The 18,550-nt window shown below is 46.8% G+C and overlaps 1 protein-coding gene across 1 annotated transcript in view; it reads left to right on the top strand.

The window, feature by feature from the left end:
* Positions 1-18,550, top strand: part of LOC311243998 (voltage-dependent L-type calcium channel subunit alpha-1D-like) — a gene marked incomplete at both ends in the record, with an annotated part of 170,375 nt that overhangs the window by 129,632 nt on the left and 22,193 nt on the right. Inside the window, 3 exon segments of the mRNA XM_084333407.1 lie at positions 724-825; positions 1,209-1,348; positions 2,186-2,317. Of these exon segments, the coding sequence (XP_084189533.1) occupies positions 724-825; positions 1,209-1,348; positions 2,186-2,317 (374 nt within the window).

The following is an 18,550-nucleotide window of genomic DNA, read 5'->3' as shown; positions in this document are numbered from 1 at the left end:
CAGCTAAACTGAAAGCAATGTGGAGCGCTGGGCTCAAACAGGCGAGCCCAGCGTCTTCGCATTTGTGGCGAGCGCCTTGCCCACTACGCCACGTAGCCGCCCATTGAGATTAAATTTGTTGCGTATTTCTTCATAACTACAAAAACCCTGTTTGTTAAAAACATCCCCTAATGAGTGTATGCCTTGCTTTTCCCATATAGGGAATCTTATAGGTCGTTTTCCAATCAAGAGTGCATTGTTATTGAATAAGGGAGTATGATTATGCCATTTATGTGGGTTAGGATATTTTTTTTGTGTTTCACGCCATGTCCTGATCGCATGAGTAATTATGGGGCCAAATTTCCGTTCGCAATGCTTAATTGATATTTTAGTGTATGCTATGTCCTTCAGTCTATGTGGGGCTACTATATTTTCTTCTAATTTTCTCCAGGATACTAATGCTTGGGGATCAAACCATCTTGTCAATGGTCTTAAAGTGTACGCCTTAAAATAGTGGAAAAAATCTGGAAATGCCATACCACCGTCTGCTTTATTTCTCTGTGCGGTGGATCTTTTTATACGTGGTGGTTTCATCAAGTTACTTTGAGACTTACGATACATTTTAAAAGTTACTCAGTAAGTTACTTTGACTTACATTCTAGTTACAAGATGCTGACCGGTCCTGTTGTCTTCTGATCCTCTGTGCCCCCCCCCCCCACACACACACACACACACCGTTGCTAGGTAACCCAGAGCAGGAGAACGATGAGCTGAGAGACATCATTAAAAAGATCTGGAAGAGAATGAAACCAAAACTACTGGATGAAGTTATACCACCACATCAAGGTACTGTTATTAAAATAAGATATTACTTTATTGATTGAAATATAGGCAAACATTTGATCTGAATATAAAAATGTAAATATAAAAATGAACAGTGTAAACAAAGGTGCAGATGTGGGTCTGTGTTATACATTAAAATAAATATAGGCAATACAAAATCTTAATCTGAATATCTCAAATAGAATATGGAAGTATTTGACCATCTTCTCCTCCTCTTATGATGTCATCACAGTTGTGTAGTGGATTCAGACTCACACCTTATTTTCTTTTAAAGGTATGAAAACAAATTTTGTTAATTCATTCATTTATTCTCTCGCTCGTCCCCATACTCTCCCTCTCTCTATTATTCTCTCTCTCTCTATCTCTCTCACTCTCTCTCTTTCCAGAAGAGGAGGTGACGGTAGGTAAGTTCTATGCTACCTTCCTGATCCAGGACTACTTCAGGAAGTTCAGGAAGAGGAAGGAGAGAGGAGGACTGGATGGAGAACCTGACCCCAACAACCCCAACGTCTCCTCTGCTGTGCAGGTACCTAACTCGAACCCCAACCCCAACCCTAACTTTAACCATAACCCTAACTATAACATTAACCCCAACACTAACCCTAACTTTAACCCTAACCATAACCCTAACCCTAACTCTAACACTATGGGCTACAAAGCAACAGGAAATTATTCATTTTCAAAAACATTGTTGCCAACTTCGGATTGTGATACATCTTGGGATTGCAATACATTTCAGAGGAGAGCATACTGAGACCGGTAAGAAATAATACACCCTGAGCTTCCTGTCTCAGAAAATCACATGTATTTAGATTTTTGCAATGGATTTACGATTGCCCATTGTCTGCTATTGTAGCCGAATGAAAGCCTGCAGGGAAATTGTAGCTAGCTCAAGAATACCCGACCGATCAGTGAAATTATTTCATTGCTATGTGTCAGGTACATGGCAGCTGGTTGTTCTGTAGTTTCTTAGCCCGTAGTTTGAACACTGCATCTCTCTCTGTCATTCTAACTGTGTGTCTCTGTCTCTCTGTCTCTGTCTCTCTCTCTCTCTCTCTCTCTCTCTCTCTCTCTCTCTCTCTCTCTCTCTCTCTCTCTCTCTCTCTCTCTCTCTCTCTCCTCTCTCTCTCTCTCTCTCTCTCTCTCTCTCTCTATCTCTCTCTATCTATCTCTCTCCCCCCTCTCTCTTTCTCTCTCTCTCTCTCTCCCCTCTCTCTCTCTCTCTCTCTCTCTCTCTCTCTCTCTCTCTCTCTCTCTCTCTCTCTCTCTCTCTCTCTCTCTCTCTATCTCTATCTCTCTCTCTATCTCTCTCTCTCTCTCTCTCTCTCTCTCTCTCTCTCTCTCTCTCTCTCTCTCTCTCTAGCTGTGTCAAGCTGGTCTGAAGACTCTTCAGGATTTAGGCCCAGAGATGCGTCTGGCTCTGACCCAGGACTTTGAGGAAGAAGAGGAGGTCATGTTGGAGGAAGAAGGACAAGAGGATGACACTGCATATAAGGTCAGTCAGGTCCACCACTAAACTCCACCCACCAGGACGAATCAGGATGATCAAATTGAGTGCACAGTTACATCTATAGAACAAGGACACAGAGTGTGCAGTGCCTTAGGGTTACTAACACTAACTCTGTATAAATTGAGTCTACGATCTGGCAGTGAGTGTGTGGAAAACCAAGGTAGATCAGCTGCAGACAGATGATGTGGTAGACAGCTGAACAGGCTGAGCAGGTGAACAGGTTGTGATGAGGTGGGAGCAGAAAGTAAAACAATTAGAGAGAGTGGAAAAGGAAGAGCAAGAGCAGAGAGAGAGAGAACTAGAGAGAGCTGATGAGATCTGAGATGAGACAAAGACTAACAAAATGGCGCTGCTACGTCCGGCTGCCTATCTGTTCACTCCGACGAGACTGTGCTTACTTTTGTTAATATTTATAGTTTTAAGAGTTTTGTTTGTACCAGCTGTTGGTGCATTTAATGTGTATGACCGGCAGTCACTCATCGACATTGGATTAAGAAAAACTTACCATCTGGATTGCTATTGCTCTCTGGATCAACTCGCCGAACAACAACAATGGCCTGCTGAGATCCCAGGCAACAACAAAGGACGCAGGCGGCGAGGAAGAAGAGCCGGCGTTCGAAACAGACTGCGATCCCGGCGACACAGAACACCATTGCCCAGCATATTGTTGGCCAATGTGCAATCAATAGAAAATAAACTGGACGACATCAGAGCACGGATTCAATGCCAAAGAGACGTTAGAGACTGTAATGTTCTCTGCTTCACCGAGACGTGGCTGACGCCGGACGTTCCAGACCACGCTATCCAACCGGCCGACCACTTCTTCATCCACCGAAAGGACCGCACGGAGGAAGATTCCGGTAAAAAATGGGGAGGTGGAATAGCCTTCATGTTGAACAACAACTGGTGTGAACCAGGCAACGTGAAGGAGCTTTCAAACCACAGCTCCCCAAACCTGGAGTATATATCCATCAAGTGTCTGCCTTTCTTTCTCCCGAGAGAGTTAACGTCGGTCATTCTGATCAGAGTGTATATTCAACCACACGCAAACACTGGAGTCGCGCTGTCCTTGCTTGAGGTAAATTAACTCCAAACAGCTAACGTTGACGCTGCTATTGTGGTTGTGGGTGATTTCAATAGCGCCAATCTGAGAAAAGTGTTGCCAAACTTCTACCAGCATGTGACTTGTACTACCAGAGGCGGGAATATTTTAGACCACTGCTACTTGCAATTTAAGAGTGGATATAAGTCTCAAGCTGCTAGTGGTTTCGGCAAGTCAGATCACAAGGCCATCTTTCTTTTACCGCAGTATAAACAAAGTCTCAAGCGCGCCCCGGTAGTATCGCGAGATGTGCAGCGATGGTCTGTAGAATCAGAGGTGTAACTGAGGGGTACAATTCCCTGACTGTATTGATAAGTATGGTATCATTAAACCACTACCGATTATGTACTTTAACTACTGGCCACACAGTACATGATATAGATATGATGAACACTTTCCCACCATGAAACGAAGTCCACACAAATGTATAAATCGAATATTTTATATAGCAAAGGGTATATACAACGTTCACTTAATGACATTTATGATTTGAATGCACTTGTAAGGCAAATGAGTATTCGTAGGCAAATCAACATTGAATGTCCAATCTCTGGTTACGCAGGGAGCAAGTATACAACCTGGTTCTTTAGGGAACTATAGCGATGGTACTTAAATGATTATAGCTGGATACACTAAAGGGGGGTCCCGCTGGTTGTAAGTCAGTAGGGGGGGGGGGGGGGGTTAGGAGAGCCGCTGGCGATATCCCATCTGGCCGACGATTTCTTGGGAGAATTCAGAGTGCTGAACACGGTGCCCACAGAACCTCGGTCCACAGATGAATACAGCTGGGCCCTCTTGTAGACGGTAGCTGCCGGTCCACAACGAAGAGACGTGAGGCGACCTCACTCGGGGTAGAGCGCCGTCTCACCTGGACTCCTCTCGGGGGGTAGTTCCAACACTCAGCAGTGTTGGCTGTTATCCATGGCATAATCAAAGCACCCAAAGCAAGTAGATAATCCAAGCCGTGTAGGGCTCGCCGTCGTCCGGGTAAAGTAATCCAATGTACAGGTCCACTCGTCCTGGCCCAGAACTCCTCGGATGAAAGCACCACACGTGGTCTGCCCAGCCTGGTTAAGACTCTAGATAACGCCAGGAATGATGGGGGTACTGCTCACTTTATAACTCTAACCGAACGATGCACCATACATAATAGACTATTATTAACTTAATAGAAATACGTCCCACTCGACGGTATAGTGCCAAACTATGACAATTCAACTATTAATCCACACGATGTCTCAATGCCTATTCTGAGGCCAAGTAGGCCATACTGCACCACACGTGGGTCGTGGGTGAGGCTTCACGTCTGTTACTAGGTTGGAGGGTAAAGGACTAATGGACTAAAAGAAAGTTCTACTTTACTTGCGCCATATATATATGCGCTGTGAACAAATAGTACCATTCGTATTTCGCCAGACGTATTCCTACGCGGAACCGGGCTTGTAACGACATGTTCGTCGGCACGATTGAACTTGAACCAAGGGGCTTGGCTGCTGGCGCCAGGTTCTTGTCCAATGGTAGAATGAAACTATTATGGGCTGTTAGTAGACTAAAAGGATATTCAGTGTATATGTACAAGGAATATACAAGGGATATCAAACGATATACAAATACTATTAAATATATATCCATAAATAAATATATATATTCGGTTTAATCTGATCCTTCACAACAGCCGCCCCCTAATTAGTCCCACCTAATTAGCTAAGCAGAGACAGATTAACCGCACTGTCTACCACTCAAGGTCCGCTGTAAGGGTCAGTCAACTCACAAAGTCGTGGGGTCATGGTCGTCATCGATAGTGTCTGGGAGTCTGGGCAGTTCTATTAGCCTCGCCACGGGTCGTGTGTAAGTTCGCCCTTGGACGAGCACCTCAGCTGCTCGGACCTTGCCATCGGCACCGGTGATCACTTTGCTTACGCGGCCAGCCGGCCACATAGCTCTGGGTAGTGACTGGTCGATAATCATGACGACTGTTCCTTCTGTCAAATTGTCTCTCTCTTTTACCCACTTCTGGCGGGTCTGTAGAGACGGTAGGTAGTGGAGTAGAAAGCTGTTCCAAAACTTGTCAGCTAGTACTTGACTGTACCTCCACATTCTTCGGCCGTTCGCTTCTTCAGGCCTGTACATTGTCTGGGGTAGCGCGGGGTCCAGCCGCCCCATCAAGAGTGTGTTGGGGGTGACTGGGTCGACATCTGTTATATCACTGGAGACGTAGCCGAGGGGCTTTGAGTTCAATACTCCCTCGATCTCCGTGAGGACTGTCATTAGGACTTCTTCCGCCACGGTCTGGGCCCCAAGCACGGCGTACAGGGCTGTCTTTATTGAACGTACTTCTCGTTCCCAGGTTCCACCGAAGTGGGGTGCGTTCGGGGGATTAAACTGGAAGTCAATCTGGGATGGAGCGAGGTGGGTCTTAAGTTCTGGGCCCATAGCTTGGAAGCTCTCCCTCAGCTCTCTTTCTCCGCCTTTGAAGTTTGTCCCGTGATCAGACAACAATGTAGACGGTTTTCCTTTCCGTGATGTGAATCTTCGGAAGGCCATAAGGAATGAGTCTGTGCTCATGGTCGGAAGGAGTTCGATATGTATCGCTCTGGTGGTCATGCATTTGAATACAATACCCCACCGCTTCTCGGTTCCTCTTCCTTTCTTTATATACAACGGGCCAAAACAGTCCATGCCTGTGGAGTGGAATGGCTTGTCGCCGAGTTGGAGGCGACAGGGAGGTAGGTCAGCCATCCGGGGTATGCTGGGCTGCGCGCGGCACTTTCGGCAGTCTAGACAGGTTCGCTGGAAGCGTCGCACTGCTTCTCTTCCTTGAAGTATCCAATAGCGACGTCTGATCTCCGCGAAGACTCTCTCTGCTCCTGCGTGGTGTACATCCTCGTCGTATTTCCTTATGATCAGCTCTGTGACCTTGTGTCGGCTGTTCAAGACTATCGGGTACTTAACGTCATCCGGTAGATCGGGGGCTCTCCGCAGACGACCACCCACTCTGATGAGATTATGGGCGTCACTCTCGGGTGCCAGGTGGAGCAGTCTGCTGTCTGATGGGACGGGCTTTCCTCCCTGTAGACAGTCTAGCTCATCGGGGAACGAGTCTCTCTGGGCTCGTTGTAGTAGAAGAAGTTCTGCTTCTTCGTAGTCAGCTGCTGAAATGTCAGTGGTGGACTGAATCTCTGGGTGGTGCCACAGGAATGTCTTTAGCTGCGCACTCTGTAGGGTAATGCAATCATCTATGTTGGGGTCTGTGGAGGCGACTGTGCTCAGTCCACAGAACATAGGTTTCTTGTTCTCAGCCTCCTCTTTACTCGCTTCCCGTGGGGTGGGCGTAGGCCACTCTTCTTCCGGGAGCTTGAGGAATTCGGGTCCGTCACTGTAGATGTTGCGACGGGTGAGGTCATCTAGGGACATTCCCCGGGTGATGACGTCAGCTGGGTTGTGTTTGGTGTCCACATACCGCCAGCTCGCGGCTTCTGTTAACTCTTGAATCTCGGTGACTCTGACTCCCACGAAGACCTTGTATCTGCATGAATCAGACTTGATCCATGTGAGTACTGTCGTGGAATCTGACCACAAGATTGTTCTGTGCACCGGAATGGTGAGTTCACGTTGGATTAACGTGGCTAGATGCGCTCCTGCTAGGGCTGCGCAGAGCTCTAGACGCGGGATAGATTGTTGCTTTCGTGGGGCTATTCTTGAGCGAGCCAGGATGAAAGCAGTGTGTATCTCTCCTCCCTTCTCTTGGGCACGCAAGTAGGCCACCGATCCATAGGCTACTTCGGAGGCGTCACTGAAGACGTGTAGATCCATCTTGCATGTCTCTGGCCTCACTGTGGGTGGGAAGTAGCTGCGGCATATATTGACGCCTGGGAGTGAGCGGAGCTCCGTCTCCCACTCTCTCCATGTGGAGGCAAGGTGTGCGGGTATTGGGTCGTCCCAGCCCTGGTCCTTGTCCCATAGTGCTCGTACAATCATCTTTGCCCTGGTGGTGTAAGGTAGAATACATCCCAACGGGTCATATTGTCTGGCGAGTGTTCTGTACACACTCCGTCTGGTGGTCGGTATCGCCGTCGACCTTCCGTGGTCAGGGGTTTGTGTCTATAGTGGAGCGAGTCTGTTTTGAAGCGCCAGACTAGTCCTAGTGTCATTTCTTGGGCTTCTCCTGGGATTGTCGCCATCCAGGTCTCGCTGCTGGCAGCCTTGTCCGCGGGGGAGAGGCTGCGCAATACGTGCGGGTCACTGCTGGCCCACTGCCTGAGATCAAAGCCGCCTTTGATCAGGGAAGCGCGTAGCTTGAGTAGGAGAACCTCGGCTTCTTCTTGAGTCGAAACGCTTTGTAAACAGTTGTCCACGTAGAAACTGTTCTTCACACTGTGTCGGACCTCTTCATCTGCTGCTGGGTCCTCTGCGACGTGTTTCTGTAGTGCAAATGTAGCACAGCACGGGCTGCATGTGGTTCCGAAGGGGAGGACTTCCCACTGGTAGATGGCTGGGTGCTCATCTCCGATCCTCTCTCTCCATAGGAACCGCAGCAGGGGCTTGTCCTCCTCCACTAGTCTCACCTGCAGGAACATCCCTTTGATATCCCCGCTGATAGCCACCTTGTCCTGGCGGAAGCGTAGTAGCACGCCTAGTAGAGAGGGGCCGAGTGTGGGGCCGGGCAAGAGCTCTTTATTCAGATTTTGGGATCCGATCTGGTAGCTGCAGTTAAACACAATGCGATCCTTGCCGTTGTGGTGGACCTTGTGGTGCGGCACGTACCATGATTCGGTCGTCTGATCGGCCTCTTTAATGTCAATCTTTGTCACGTGTCCCGCTGTGATTAGCTTCTCAATCTCAGCGCGGTACACACTCTCTTGAGCGGGGTCTTTGGCTAGGCGCCGCTCTGTGTTCAATAGATACCGCTCCGTGGCGTCTTTCTTTGCGTGAAAGGTGGGCATTCCCTCTCGCCTCAGGAGTGGAGTTGCGTATCTCATCACTCCGCCGACTGTGACTCTCTTTGTCCCTTGCTCGAGGAGGTTTATGGCGTAAATGTCTTCTTTAGAACGAATGTCTTTCTTTTCGTTCTTAAAGGGCATTGTCTCTAGTGTCCATAGCCTCTCGACATGCTGCAGGAGAGTGGTGTCTTCTTCTGTCGCTCTGGAGTGGAGGCAGCTAGTGGCTGCTGTTCGGTTGAGAGATTTAGCGAGGGGGCCTTGTAGTGTCCACCCTAGGCGGGTCTCGACTGCTGCAGGACAGCCTCGGGGTCCTGTATGGACCCGGTCTATCGGGACGATGAGGTCTGCATGGTCGGAGCCTATCAGCAGGGTCGGGGTGGCGCCGTCTATGAGCGGGATAGGTAGTTGACGCAGGTGCACATATTTATCCATCAGCTTGGCGATGGGGTAGGTGTACTGTGATAGTCCTATTTCTTGGCTGGTGAAAGCATTTGTAATCCTATACCGTCGCTCTGGCTGCCCGCTTGCTGCGATAGTGAAGGAGACATTCTCGCCCTTTATCGTCTTTAAATCTCTTCTTATTGTCCGAATCGTCATTTGGTTCTCGCTCCCCCGCAGTCCCAGCTGGGCCGCAGCGGACGCGAGCAGAAGGGTCTTCTCTGACCCGTCATCAAGAACGGCGTAAGTGTCCATGACTTTATCTTGGTAGCTCAATGTTACACGGACTACCTTTAAGAGCACTTGGGCGCCGCTGCTGCTGGCGGGGTCAATGTACATGACACTTGCCTTGGTGCTGCTCGATGGTGCAGGTGCAGGCTTTCTTCTGTTACTGTCGTGTAGTACATCTAGATGGGCTCCGTCACACCGACTGCACCTCTTCTTTAGGCGGCATTCGGCTGCCATGTGACTGCGCGCACATCGGTAACAGCGCCTGTTGGACTTTATCCATTGACTCACTTCTTCTGCATTCATCTTTGTGAACAGGTCACATTGTGACAGCCAGTGTTCCTTCTCGCAGTACGGGCACACCATCTTCCACTTCTCTTTTCTCGAGGGGGTACTGTGGTTCTTACTGCTCGGTACTGATTCTGATTGGTGCATGACAGTCACCGATCTTCTTCCATCGTTTATTCTCCTGGGTCCCTCTCTGGAGCTTGGTGTGCTCCGCACGAACGTATCCAGTCGTAAGCTGCTGACTTCTCTCGCCAGGAAGTCGGCTAGATCAAGGAGGGATGGTTCGGGACCGTTAGGATCACGGTGGTCTCTCTGCCGCCTGAAGCGCTCTTGTCTGGCGGGTGGCAGCTTCTCTAAAATCCTCTCGACGTTAGAGTTGGCGTATAGCTCGTGCATACCCTTTTCTCGTTGCGCTCCCAGCATCCCTACCAGGGACTGCACTTTTATAGACAGGTCGTCTAATGAGCGATTGTCTGTTGCTGGGGGTAGGCGATCAATATGCCTTATCTCTTGGATTACGTAATCCCATATACGTCCATATCTCTGGTCCAGCGCTGCTAGAGCTGCGGTGTATGGGGTCGTAGAGGTGGCATAGGCTAGCGCTATATTGTGCGCTCGCGGTACTTTCAGGTGCTTCAGTAATATTGCATACTTGTGGCGTTCATCAGCGACATCCACCATCATTGTCTCTAAGCACATCCGGAGCTCCGTGTACTGTGCTCGATTCTCATAGGTGAAGTCTGGAAACGTCGGCGTGGCAATGTATGACGCCGTGGATGGCTGATACATCGGTGAGCGTTGGGGGAGAGACCTCCTAGGCGAGTCTCCTCTTGCGCCTCTCTGTGGGCTGGTACCGGCAGGGTACCATGGCCCGCTGGTCCAGGTGCTATTCCTCGGGGCTGGTCGTGCGTCATGCTCACCCGTGAATAGAGTCGGGGGTCTGTAGCGCAGCGCCGCGGGGGTATAGCCTGGGCTGTACTGGACCTCCTGGTCCGGTGGAGTACTGTGCTGTCGTCGGGCTTGGTTCTCCTCCTCTCCCTCTTCTTCTTCTATCAGGTCCTCTAGATCCTGTAGTCGTTTATTTAGCTTCTCCGCAGTGTATGCCGCTCCTTCCTTGTAGCTGGGTCTCGCTTGGACCGGTCTGGGAAGGGGGTCTGCGGGGGGTATAGGCTTGGTCTGTTGGTCAAGTTCAGGGTCGCTTGCTCGGTTAGGAGACGCTGCCCTTGACTGTTGTCTCGACGAGTTCCTTGAACCCCTGGCGGAGGGAGAGGGTGTTGCCTTGAGGATCAGCTGCTCCATTAGCTGCGCTTGTAGTCTGTCGCGCTCGGCTTCGCGCTTGGTGAGATCTGCTTCTCTTTGGGCACCGGCAGCGGCGCGCTGGGCGTCGGCCCGGTCTCTTGCCATATTCTCTTCCGTCTGAAGGCGTCTCATCTCCAGGCGTATGCGCTCTTCTTCGCTCCGTTGTTGCGCTTGGAGTTGTTCGCGCTCGCTAAGCGTCTGTGCTTGGAGTCGATCGCGTTCACCCTGAAGTCGATCGCGTTCACCCTGAAGTCGATCACGTTCGGTAGAGGCTGTCAGGCTGGCGAGGAACGCCTGTGATAGCATCCTCTCCGCTTCGCTGGGGGAAGACGGTTGTAGAGGTGAGCCGCTCCTGGCTGTACTCGTTGGGGAGTCCTGGAGCTCTATTTCCTCGGCGCTCTCCTCCTCTTCTTCCGTGCAGAGTTCTCTCTCTGTAGGGTTGTCTTCCTCCCGGGGCTGGTCGGGGACTACTTCTTCGGTATTGGCGGGGGGTAAAGGCATGTCAGCTCCCTCCTGGTCCCCACCGTGAGCTTGGTCAGTTACATTAGAACCCACTAGGGCCTCTGTGGTCGGGGTAACCTGGTCGTTAAGGTCAGACATAATTTTACTTTCTACTTTTACCGCGTTTACCGTTTGTCGAAGGCTAGGTAGTTGACTGACAGCGTAATCCTCTAAGTACTGAGGTGTCTGTCGTCTGCGCCGCGGGCGTTCTACGTTAGGAGGACCATTTCGTGGAGTGTTCATCATAGGCCATTTCAATATTAATAACACTATATTAATATTACACTAGTTACCCTCCGGCTCGAAGGACCAATTGTAACTGAGGGGTACAATTCCCTGACTGTATTGATAAGTATGGTATCATTAAACCACTACCGATTATGTACTTTAACTACTGGCCACACAGTACATGATATAGATATGATGAACACTTTCCCACCATGAAACGAAGTCCACACAAATGTATAAATCGAATATTTTATATAGCAAAGGGTATATACAACGTTCACTTAATGACTCTAACCGAACGATGCACCATACATAATAGACTATTATTAACTTAATAGAAATACGTCCCACTCGACGGTATAGTGCCAAACTATGACAATTCAACTATTAATCCACACGATGTCTCAATGCCTATTCTGAGGCCAAGTAGGCCATACTGCACCACACGTGGGTCATGGGTGAGGCTTCACGTCTGTTACTAGGTTGGAGGGTAAAGGACTAATGGACTAAAAGAAAGTTCTACTTTACTTGCGCCATATATATATGCGCTGTGAACAAATAGTACCATTCGTATTTCGCCAGACGTATTCCTACGCGGAACCGGGCTTGTAACGACATGTTCGTCGGCACGATTGAACTTGAACCAAGGGGCTTGGCTGCTGGCGCCAGGTTCTTGTCCAATGGTAGAATGAAACTATTATGGGCTGTTAGTAGACTAAAGGGATATTCAGTGTATATGTACAAGGAATATACAAGGGATATCAAACGATATACAAATACTATTAAATAGATATCCATAAATAAATATATATATTCGGTTTAATCTGATCCTTCACAACAAGAGGAGATGCTCCAAGCTGCACTTGAATGTACAGACTGGAGTGTGTTCCGTGACAACACAGATAATATTAATGACTACACAGAGACAGTGCTGGACTTTGTTTGTACTTTGGTAAAAGAAACAATCCCCACTACCACAATTAGAGTTTACCCAAACCAAAAGCCTTGGGTAGACAAATCCGTCCGCGAAGCTCTGAAGGCACGCACCTCAGCCTACAACGCCGGGCTTGTGGCAGGCAACATGAATGACCACAAGGTGGCGAGATACAACGTAAGGAGGTCAGTAATTGAGGCAAAACGGCGCTACAGGGATCAAATTTAACTTCAGTATGAACAAGCTGACTCTAGAGGTATGTGGCAGGGCCTCAGAACGATGACAGATTACAAAGGCACCTCCCTCAAGCTGAACAGTGACATCCATCTGGCAAATGATCTCAATACCTTCTATGCGAGATTTGAGGCTGTGAATAACAACACCAGCCTACAAACCACTGCAATGGAGGGGGGGGGGGGCACTGCTGATGGAGACTCAGGGCTAGATCCACAAAGAATGGATTGCACGGAGCAAGTTGCACCCTTACTTACAATTCATTATGAATTGAAAATGGGGGACCCTGATGTAAACAAAACGAAAGTCTTTCTCTGGTCTGCATCCCCTTAACAATTGTGTGTATTGAGCCGTACTGTATTGTACCCATTCTGCAATCTGTTAATAAAACTTTCATTCAATCAATCAATCTGCACGGTGATTGATTGAAGGAAAATTTTATTAACAGATTGCAGAATGGGTACAATACAGTACGGCTCAATACACACAATTGTTAAGGGGATGCAGACCAGAGAAAGACTTTCGTCTTATTTACATCATTGTCCCCCATTTTCAATTCATAATGAATTGTAAGTAAGGGTGCAACTTGCTCCGTGCAATCCATTCCTTGTGGATCTAGCCCTTAGTATTCAGGGTAACAGAACATGAGGTGAGGAGGACCTTTAAGAAAGTGAATATCAGGAAGGCAGCAGGACCGGACGGTATCCCCGGCCGCGTCCTAAAAGTCTGTGCCGACCAACTGGCCCCGGTATTCACTGACATATTTAACCTGTCCTTAGAACAGGCTGTCATCCCCACCTGTCTGAAGAAGTCCACCATTATCCCTGTACCCAAAAAATCCAAGCCTGCTTGCCTCAACGACTACCGCCCTGTAGCTCTCATCTCCATAGCCATGAAGTGCTTTGAGAAGCTAGTAAAGGGCTACATCTGTTCCTCCTAGTGGTCTGCAAGGGCCTTGAAATTAAGCCAGTGCCCAGCCCAAGCCCATGACGTTCAGGCCCTGCCCGAAAATAAGCCCGACTGTAATGCAACATTTGAAGCCCTAGCCCGCGTGAAAGCCCAAAATTTTATAAAATGATTTGTATTTGTTTTAAATATTCAGTAGCACCTGAGGAAGCAGAAACGAAACACGTTGTGCAAAAAAGAAAAAGCTAAAACCAGTCCTGAGGAGTGTGCGGTCCCTTCTTTCTTTTGAAGGTATTCTTCTTTTAGCTTTATATATCTCTCCACCTCCAGTCGGGGTCCAACTAGATGTGCACGAGTCTTATTTAGTTTAATAATATATATACCTTCAAATATTTTTGTTGGCATTCAAGATCAGCTGCTTCTCAAAGTTGTCATCTCCCAGCCGGTTTCTCCTGGGCCTGAATGAGATGAAAGAAGAAGAAAGAAGAAGAAGAAGAAGAGAAGGCATTTTAACATCATGATTATTGTGGCAAACATTGTAACAGTAATCTGTATTAAAGGAATTGTGTACTGAGGCAAATGGCAATTACTGAAATAATTAGATAGAATATAATCACAGCTCATCCCTACCTGAATATTTGACCACCGATGCTGAAGAGCCTCTCTACCGGAGCGCTTGAGGGCAGTGCTGTGTTGTGTTTTATGAACAGCCTTTTGAGTTTTGGAAACTGCATGTACTCATCAAACCCATCTGTGATTGGGGCGTCCAAATAAGTGTCCACTTCAGATTTTTGAGGAACCTGAGGGTTTCTGTTAAATCTGAAGAATGAAGCTGCAGGATCTTTCTTGTTACTTTCGCCACTGGACTGGGTTTGACCTGAGTCTCTTGCATCCGAGTCATCAGAGTTGGTTGCAATTATCTTTTCAGCATCAATCTGTACTGCACATGTTTCTCCTCATCTTGGACCCAGTCAAGCTTGAATCTTGGCACCAGATTGCAGATTGCAGAATGGGTACAATACAGTACGGCTCAATACACACAATTGTTAAGGGGATGCAGACCAGAGAAAGACTTTCGTCTTATTTACATCATTGTCCCCCATTTTCAATTCATAATGAATTGTAAGTAAGGGTGCAACTTGCTCCGTGCAATCCATTCCTTGTGGATCTAGCCCTTAGTATTCAGGGTAACAGAACATGAGGTGAGGAGGACCTTTAAGAAAGTGAATATCAGGAAGGCAGCAGGACCGGACGGTATCCCCGGCCGCGTCCTAAAAGTCTGTGCCGACCAACTGGCCCCGGTATTCACTGACATATTTAACCTGTCCTTAGAACAGGCTGTCATCCCCACCTGTCTGAAGAAGTCCACCATTATCCCTGTACCCAAAAAATCCAAGCCTGCTTGCCTCAACGACTACCGCCCTGTAGCTCTCATCTCCATAGCCATGAAGTGCTTTGAGAAGCTAGTAAAGGGCTACATCTGTTCCTCCTAGTGGTCTGCAAGGGCCTTGAAATTAAGCCAGTGCCCAGCCCAAGCCCATGACGTTCAGGCCCTGCCCGAAAATAAGCCCGACTGTAATGCAACATTTGAAGCCCTAGCCCGCGTGAAAGCCCAACATTTTATAAAATGATTTGTATTTGTTTTAAATATTCAGTAGCACCTGAGGAAGCAGAAACGAAACACGTTGTGCAAAAAAGAAAAAGCTAAAACCAGTCCTGAGGAGTGTGCGGTCCCTTCTTTCTTTTGAAGGTATTCTTCTTTTAGCTTTATATATCTCTCCACCTCCAGTCGGGGTCCAACTAGATGTGCACGAGTCTTATTTAGTTTAATAATATATATACCTTCAAATATTTTTGTTGGCATTCAAGATCAGCTGCTTCTCAAAGTTGTCATCTCCCAGCCGGTTTCTCCTGGGCCTGAATGAGATGAAAGAAGAAGAAAGAAGAAGAAGAAGAAGAGAAGGCATTTTAACATCATGATTATTGTGGCAAACATTGTAACAGTAATCTGTATTAAAGGAATTGTGTACTGAGGCAAATGGCAATTACTGAAATAATTAGATAGAATATAATCACAGCTCATCCCTACCTGAATATTTGACCACCGATGCTGAAGAGCCTCTCTACCGGAGCGCTTGAGGGCAGTGCTGTGTTGTGTTTTATGAACAGCCTTTTGAGTTTTGGAAACTGCATGTACTCATCAAACCCATCTGTGATTGGGGCGTCCAAATAAGTGTCCACTTCAGATTTTTGAGGAACCTGAGGGTTTCTGTTAAATCTGAAGAATGAAGCTGCAGGATCTTTCTTGTTACTTTCGCCACTGGACTGGGTTTGACCTGAGTCTCTTGCATCCGAGTCATCAGAGTTGGTTGCAATTATCTTTTCAGCATCAATCTGTACTGCACATGTTTCTCCTCATCTTGGACCCAGTCAAGCTTGAATCTTGGCACCAGTATAGCGGACAGTATGTGCTCCCTCTTCTCCAGAAGACCTGCCAGCCTTGTGCTCAGTGACTGCAAGATGCTCTTTATGAGCGGACGGCATGTAATGAGACCCCCTGCAGCAGTGGGTTTTGTGCTCTCATCCAACAGGTCATTCATATGACATTGCAGTTGCACAATGGTTGGAGCCAGGTACCCAAGAAAGATGTTCTTCTCTGCTTGGAGGATGTTTAGTGCAAGTGCCAAAGGCCTCATCACATCCACAAACTTGTGTATGAAGTTGACTTCATCTGGCGAGAATCCTCTCTAAATTGGTTGGCTAAACCCTCAACCTGTCTGTTTGACCCTCTTCCAGCAACTCTCATCAAAAAACACTGGGAACACTGGACATTCTCTACCTCCTTTCGGTGGTCTCATGCCGCCATCTAGTGGGCATCATCAGATGGTGCAGGTGGCCATTTTGCCTATTCTGATAAATGTAATTAATGTAATTAATAGTTTGAGTAATGTAATTCTATGTGTGTTGTCGTTGTTGACGTTCCCTTCCCTTGTGTGAGGTTTTCCCCTGTCTGGTTGTGTTTGTTATTATGCTTATGTGTCTAGTTGGTTAAATGTTGTGTTTTAGACTGGCCTGGCCAGGTGTTGCCAATCAGAATTAGTCTGGTATATTAGTGTGTGTCTTCCTCTCCTCGTTGTGGCGTCATACCTCCAGTTTCCCCGTTTCCTGTCCACGTCGTTGTTGCCCTTTGTTTCATTCTAAGTAAGTGTTAGTGTTTTGATGTTGCCTGTTTGTTTTACGCGTTCTCCAGTTCGTTGCTCTCTAGTGCCAGCACGGCTGCGCCTTTTATGTTCTTTTTGTTTGTTCTCAAGTTCACTGTTTATCGTGCCAGCACGGCTGCGCCGTTTATGTCCTATTTCCGTGTAGTGTTAAGTGAACTAAAGTAAAGTCATTATCTACACGAATCCTGCCGTCTCTGCCTCTCTCATCATCCTTATCCGCATTATTGGGTTCTCTCTCCTACCCCCACTCGTAACACCGTCGTCTTAAATGCTATGTTCTTTTGGTAGAACTGTTCGGCTGCCGCAGGAGTGTTGAGAGAGTAGCAGATTCCGTTCATGGTTATTGGTATAAGCTGTAGTCACAAGAGACCTGGGACGCGGTTTTTAGCCTCACGTAGCTTGGCTTTTAGTGGGACATAAACGGTGCGGAACAATAGCTATCGATTAGCCGGAAACGGAAATGCTGAAATAATAACGTGAATTATTCTAAAAGTTATAATTATTGTCTCATCTTGTTAGTCAACATAAATTAAGAGAGAATTCGTCATGTTTTTTGTAAAGTACATTTTTGTGTCCTCAGATGTAGTCAACGATCATGCATTTAGTCACGTTAGTGTCACATGATCTACATTAACGTGACATCACGTCTCGTTGTCGTCGGGGGGAAAAGCTTAGTTGACGACCATATATAGTAATAATTTTCGTTGACAAAATTAACACTGGATGAGACAAAGACTAACATATTAGCATGATGAGATGAGACAAAGACTAACAGGTTAGCATGATGAGATGAGACAAAGACTAATATTAGCATGATGAGATGAGACAAAGACTAATATATTAGCATGATGAGATGAGACAAAGACTAACAGGTTAGCATGATGAGATGAGACAAAGACTAACAGGTTAGCATGATGAGATGAGACAAAGACTAATATATTAGCATGATGAGATGAGACAAAGACTAACAGGTTAGCGTCATCAGATGAGACAAATCAGAATCAGAAAGGTCTTTGTTGCCAAGTAGTTTTCACATACAAGGAATTTTATTTGGTTACATTTTTGTGCGACATTGACAGACAGACAATTATGGTAGAATAAAAAATTAAAAGATGGAATAAAATAAAATGGAATATAAACAGAATTAACATAGAAGCACAATAGAATAGAATAGAATTATAAAATAAAAATAGGAATAGGCCAGAGGGCTGTACAACTGTGCACAATGTGGTCAGGTATATACACTAATTAGAATAAAAATAAACATACAGTATATTTACAGGATGGAATATTTTGCAGGGCTGTGCAATTGAGCAGTAATGTGCAAAAAGTATGAAGAGGAAGGTATGAACAAGTATGAAGAATTATGATTATATATACAAATATAGTCCAGTGGGGTGTATTAACTCAATGGACGCCACGCAGTTGAGCATCGTTTGTACTTACCACGCCAAGCTCTAAGAGATAGGAATAAGTGGCAGTGTTTGCAGGGCTATAACTATATTCTATATTATAGCTATATGGATACAATACTATGGCCCATTTGACATTGACTATCTATCATTCAATATGTGTTAAAGAAATATTTTTTTCATCCATACATTCACGTTTTATACCGTGGTGAATATGAGTAATCCCAGAAAACGATGCTATGCAGCAATACATGCATTTCACTAAAAACGTTGCCGTTTCTCACCTGTACACGCTACTGGTTCCAAATCAAATCTGTATTATCGGTATTATGTTTCATCATGAATGCATGAAAGGGTGGGGGGGGTAGTTTTTTATGCTTTGATCGTCACCAACGGCATACGCTGTGGAGTAACGTTACACACATATGTTGTGATCGAGGTGAAGTCATGGTCGGATCACAGCAGGATTGATATCATATAGCCCTTA

This window comes from Notolepis coatsorum (genome assembly GCF_963971535.1).
Source record: "Notolepis coatsorum genome assembly, chromosome: 17".
NCBI lineage: Eukaryota > Metazoa > Chordata > Actinopteri > Aulopiformes > Paralepididae > Notolepis > Notolepis coatsorum.
The sequence above is the reverse complement of the archived record's forward strand: the minus strand, read 5'-3'. Positions and strand labels throughout refer to the sequence as shown.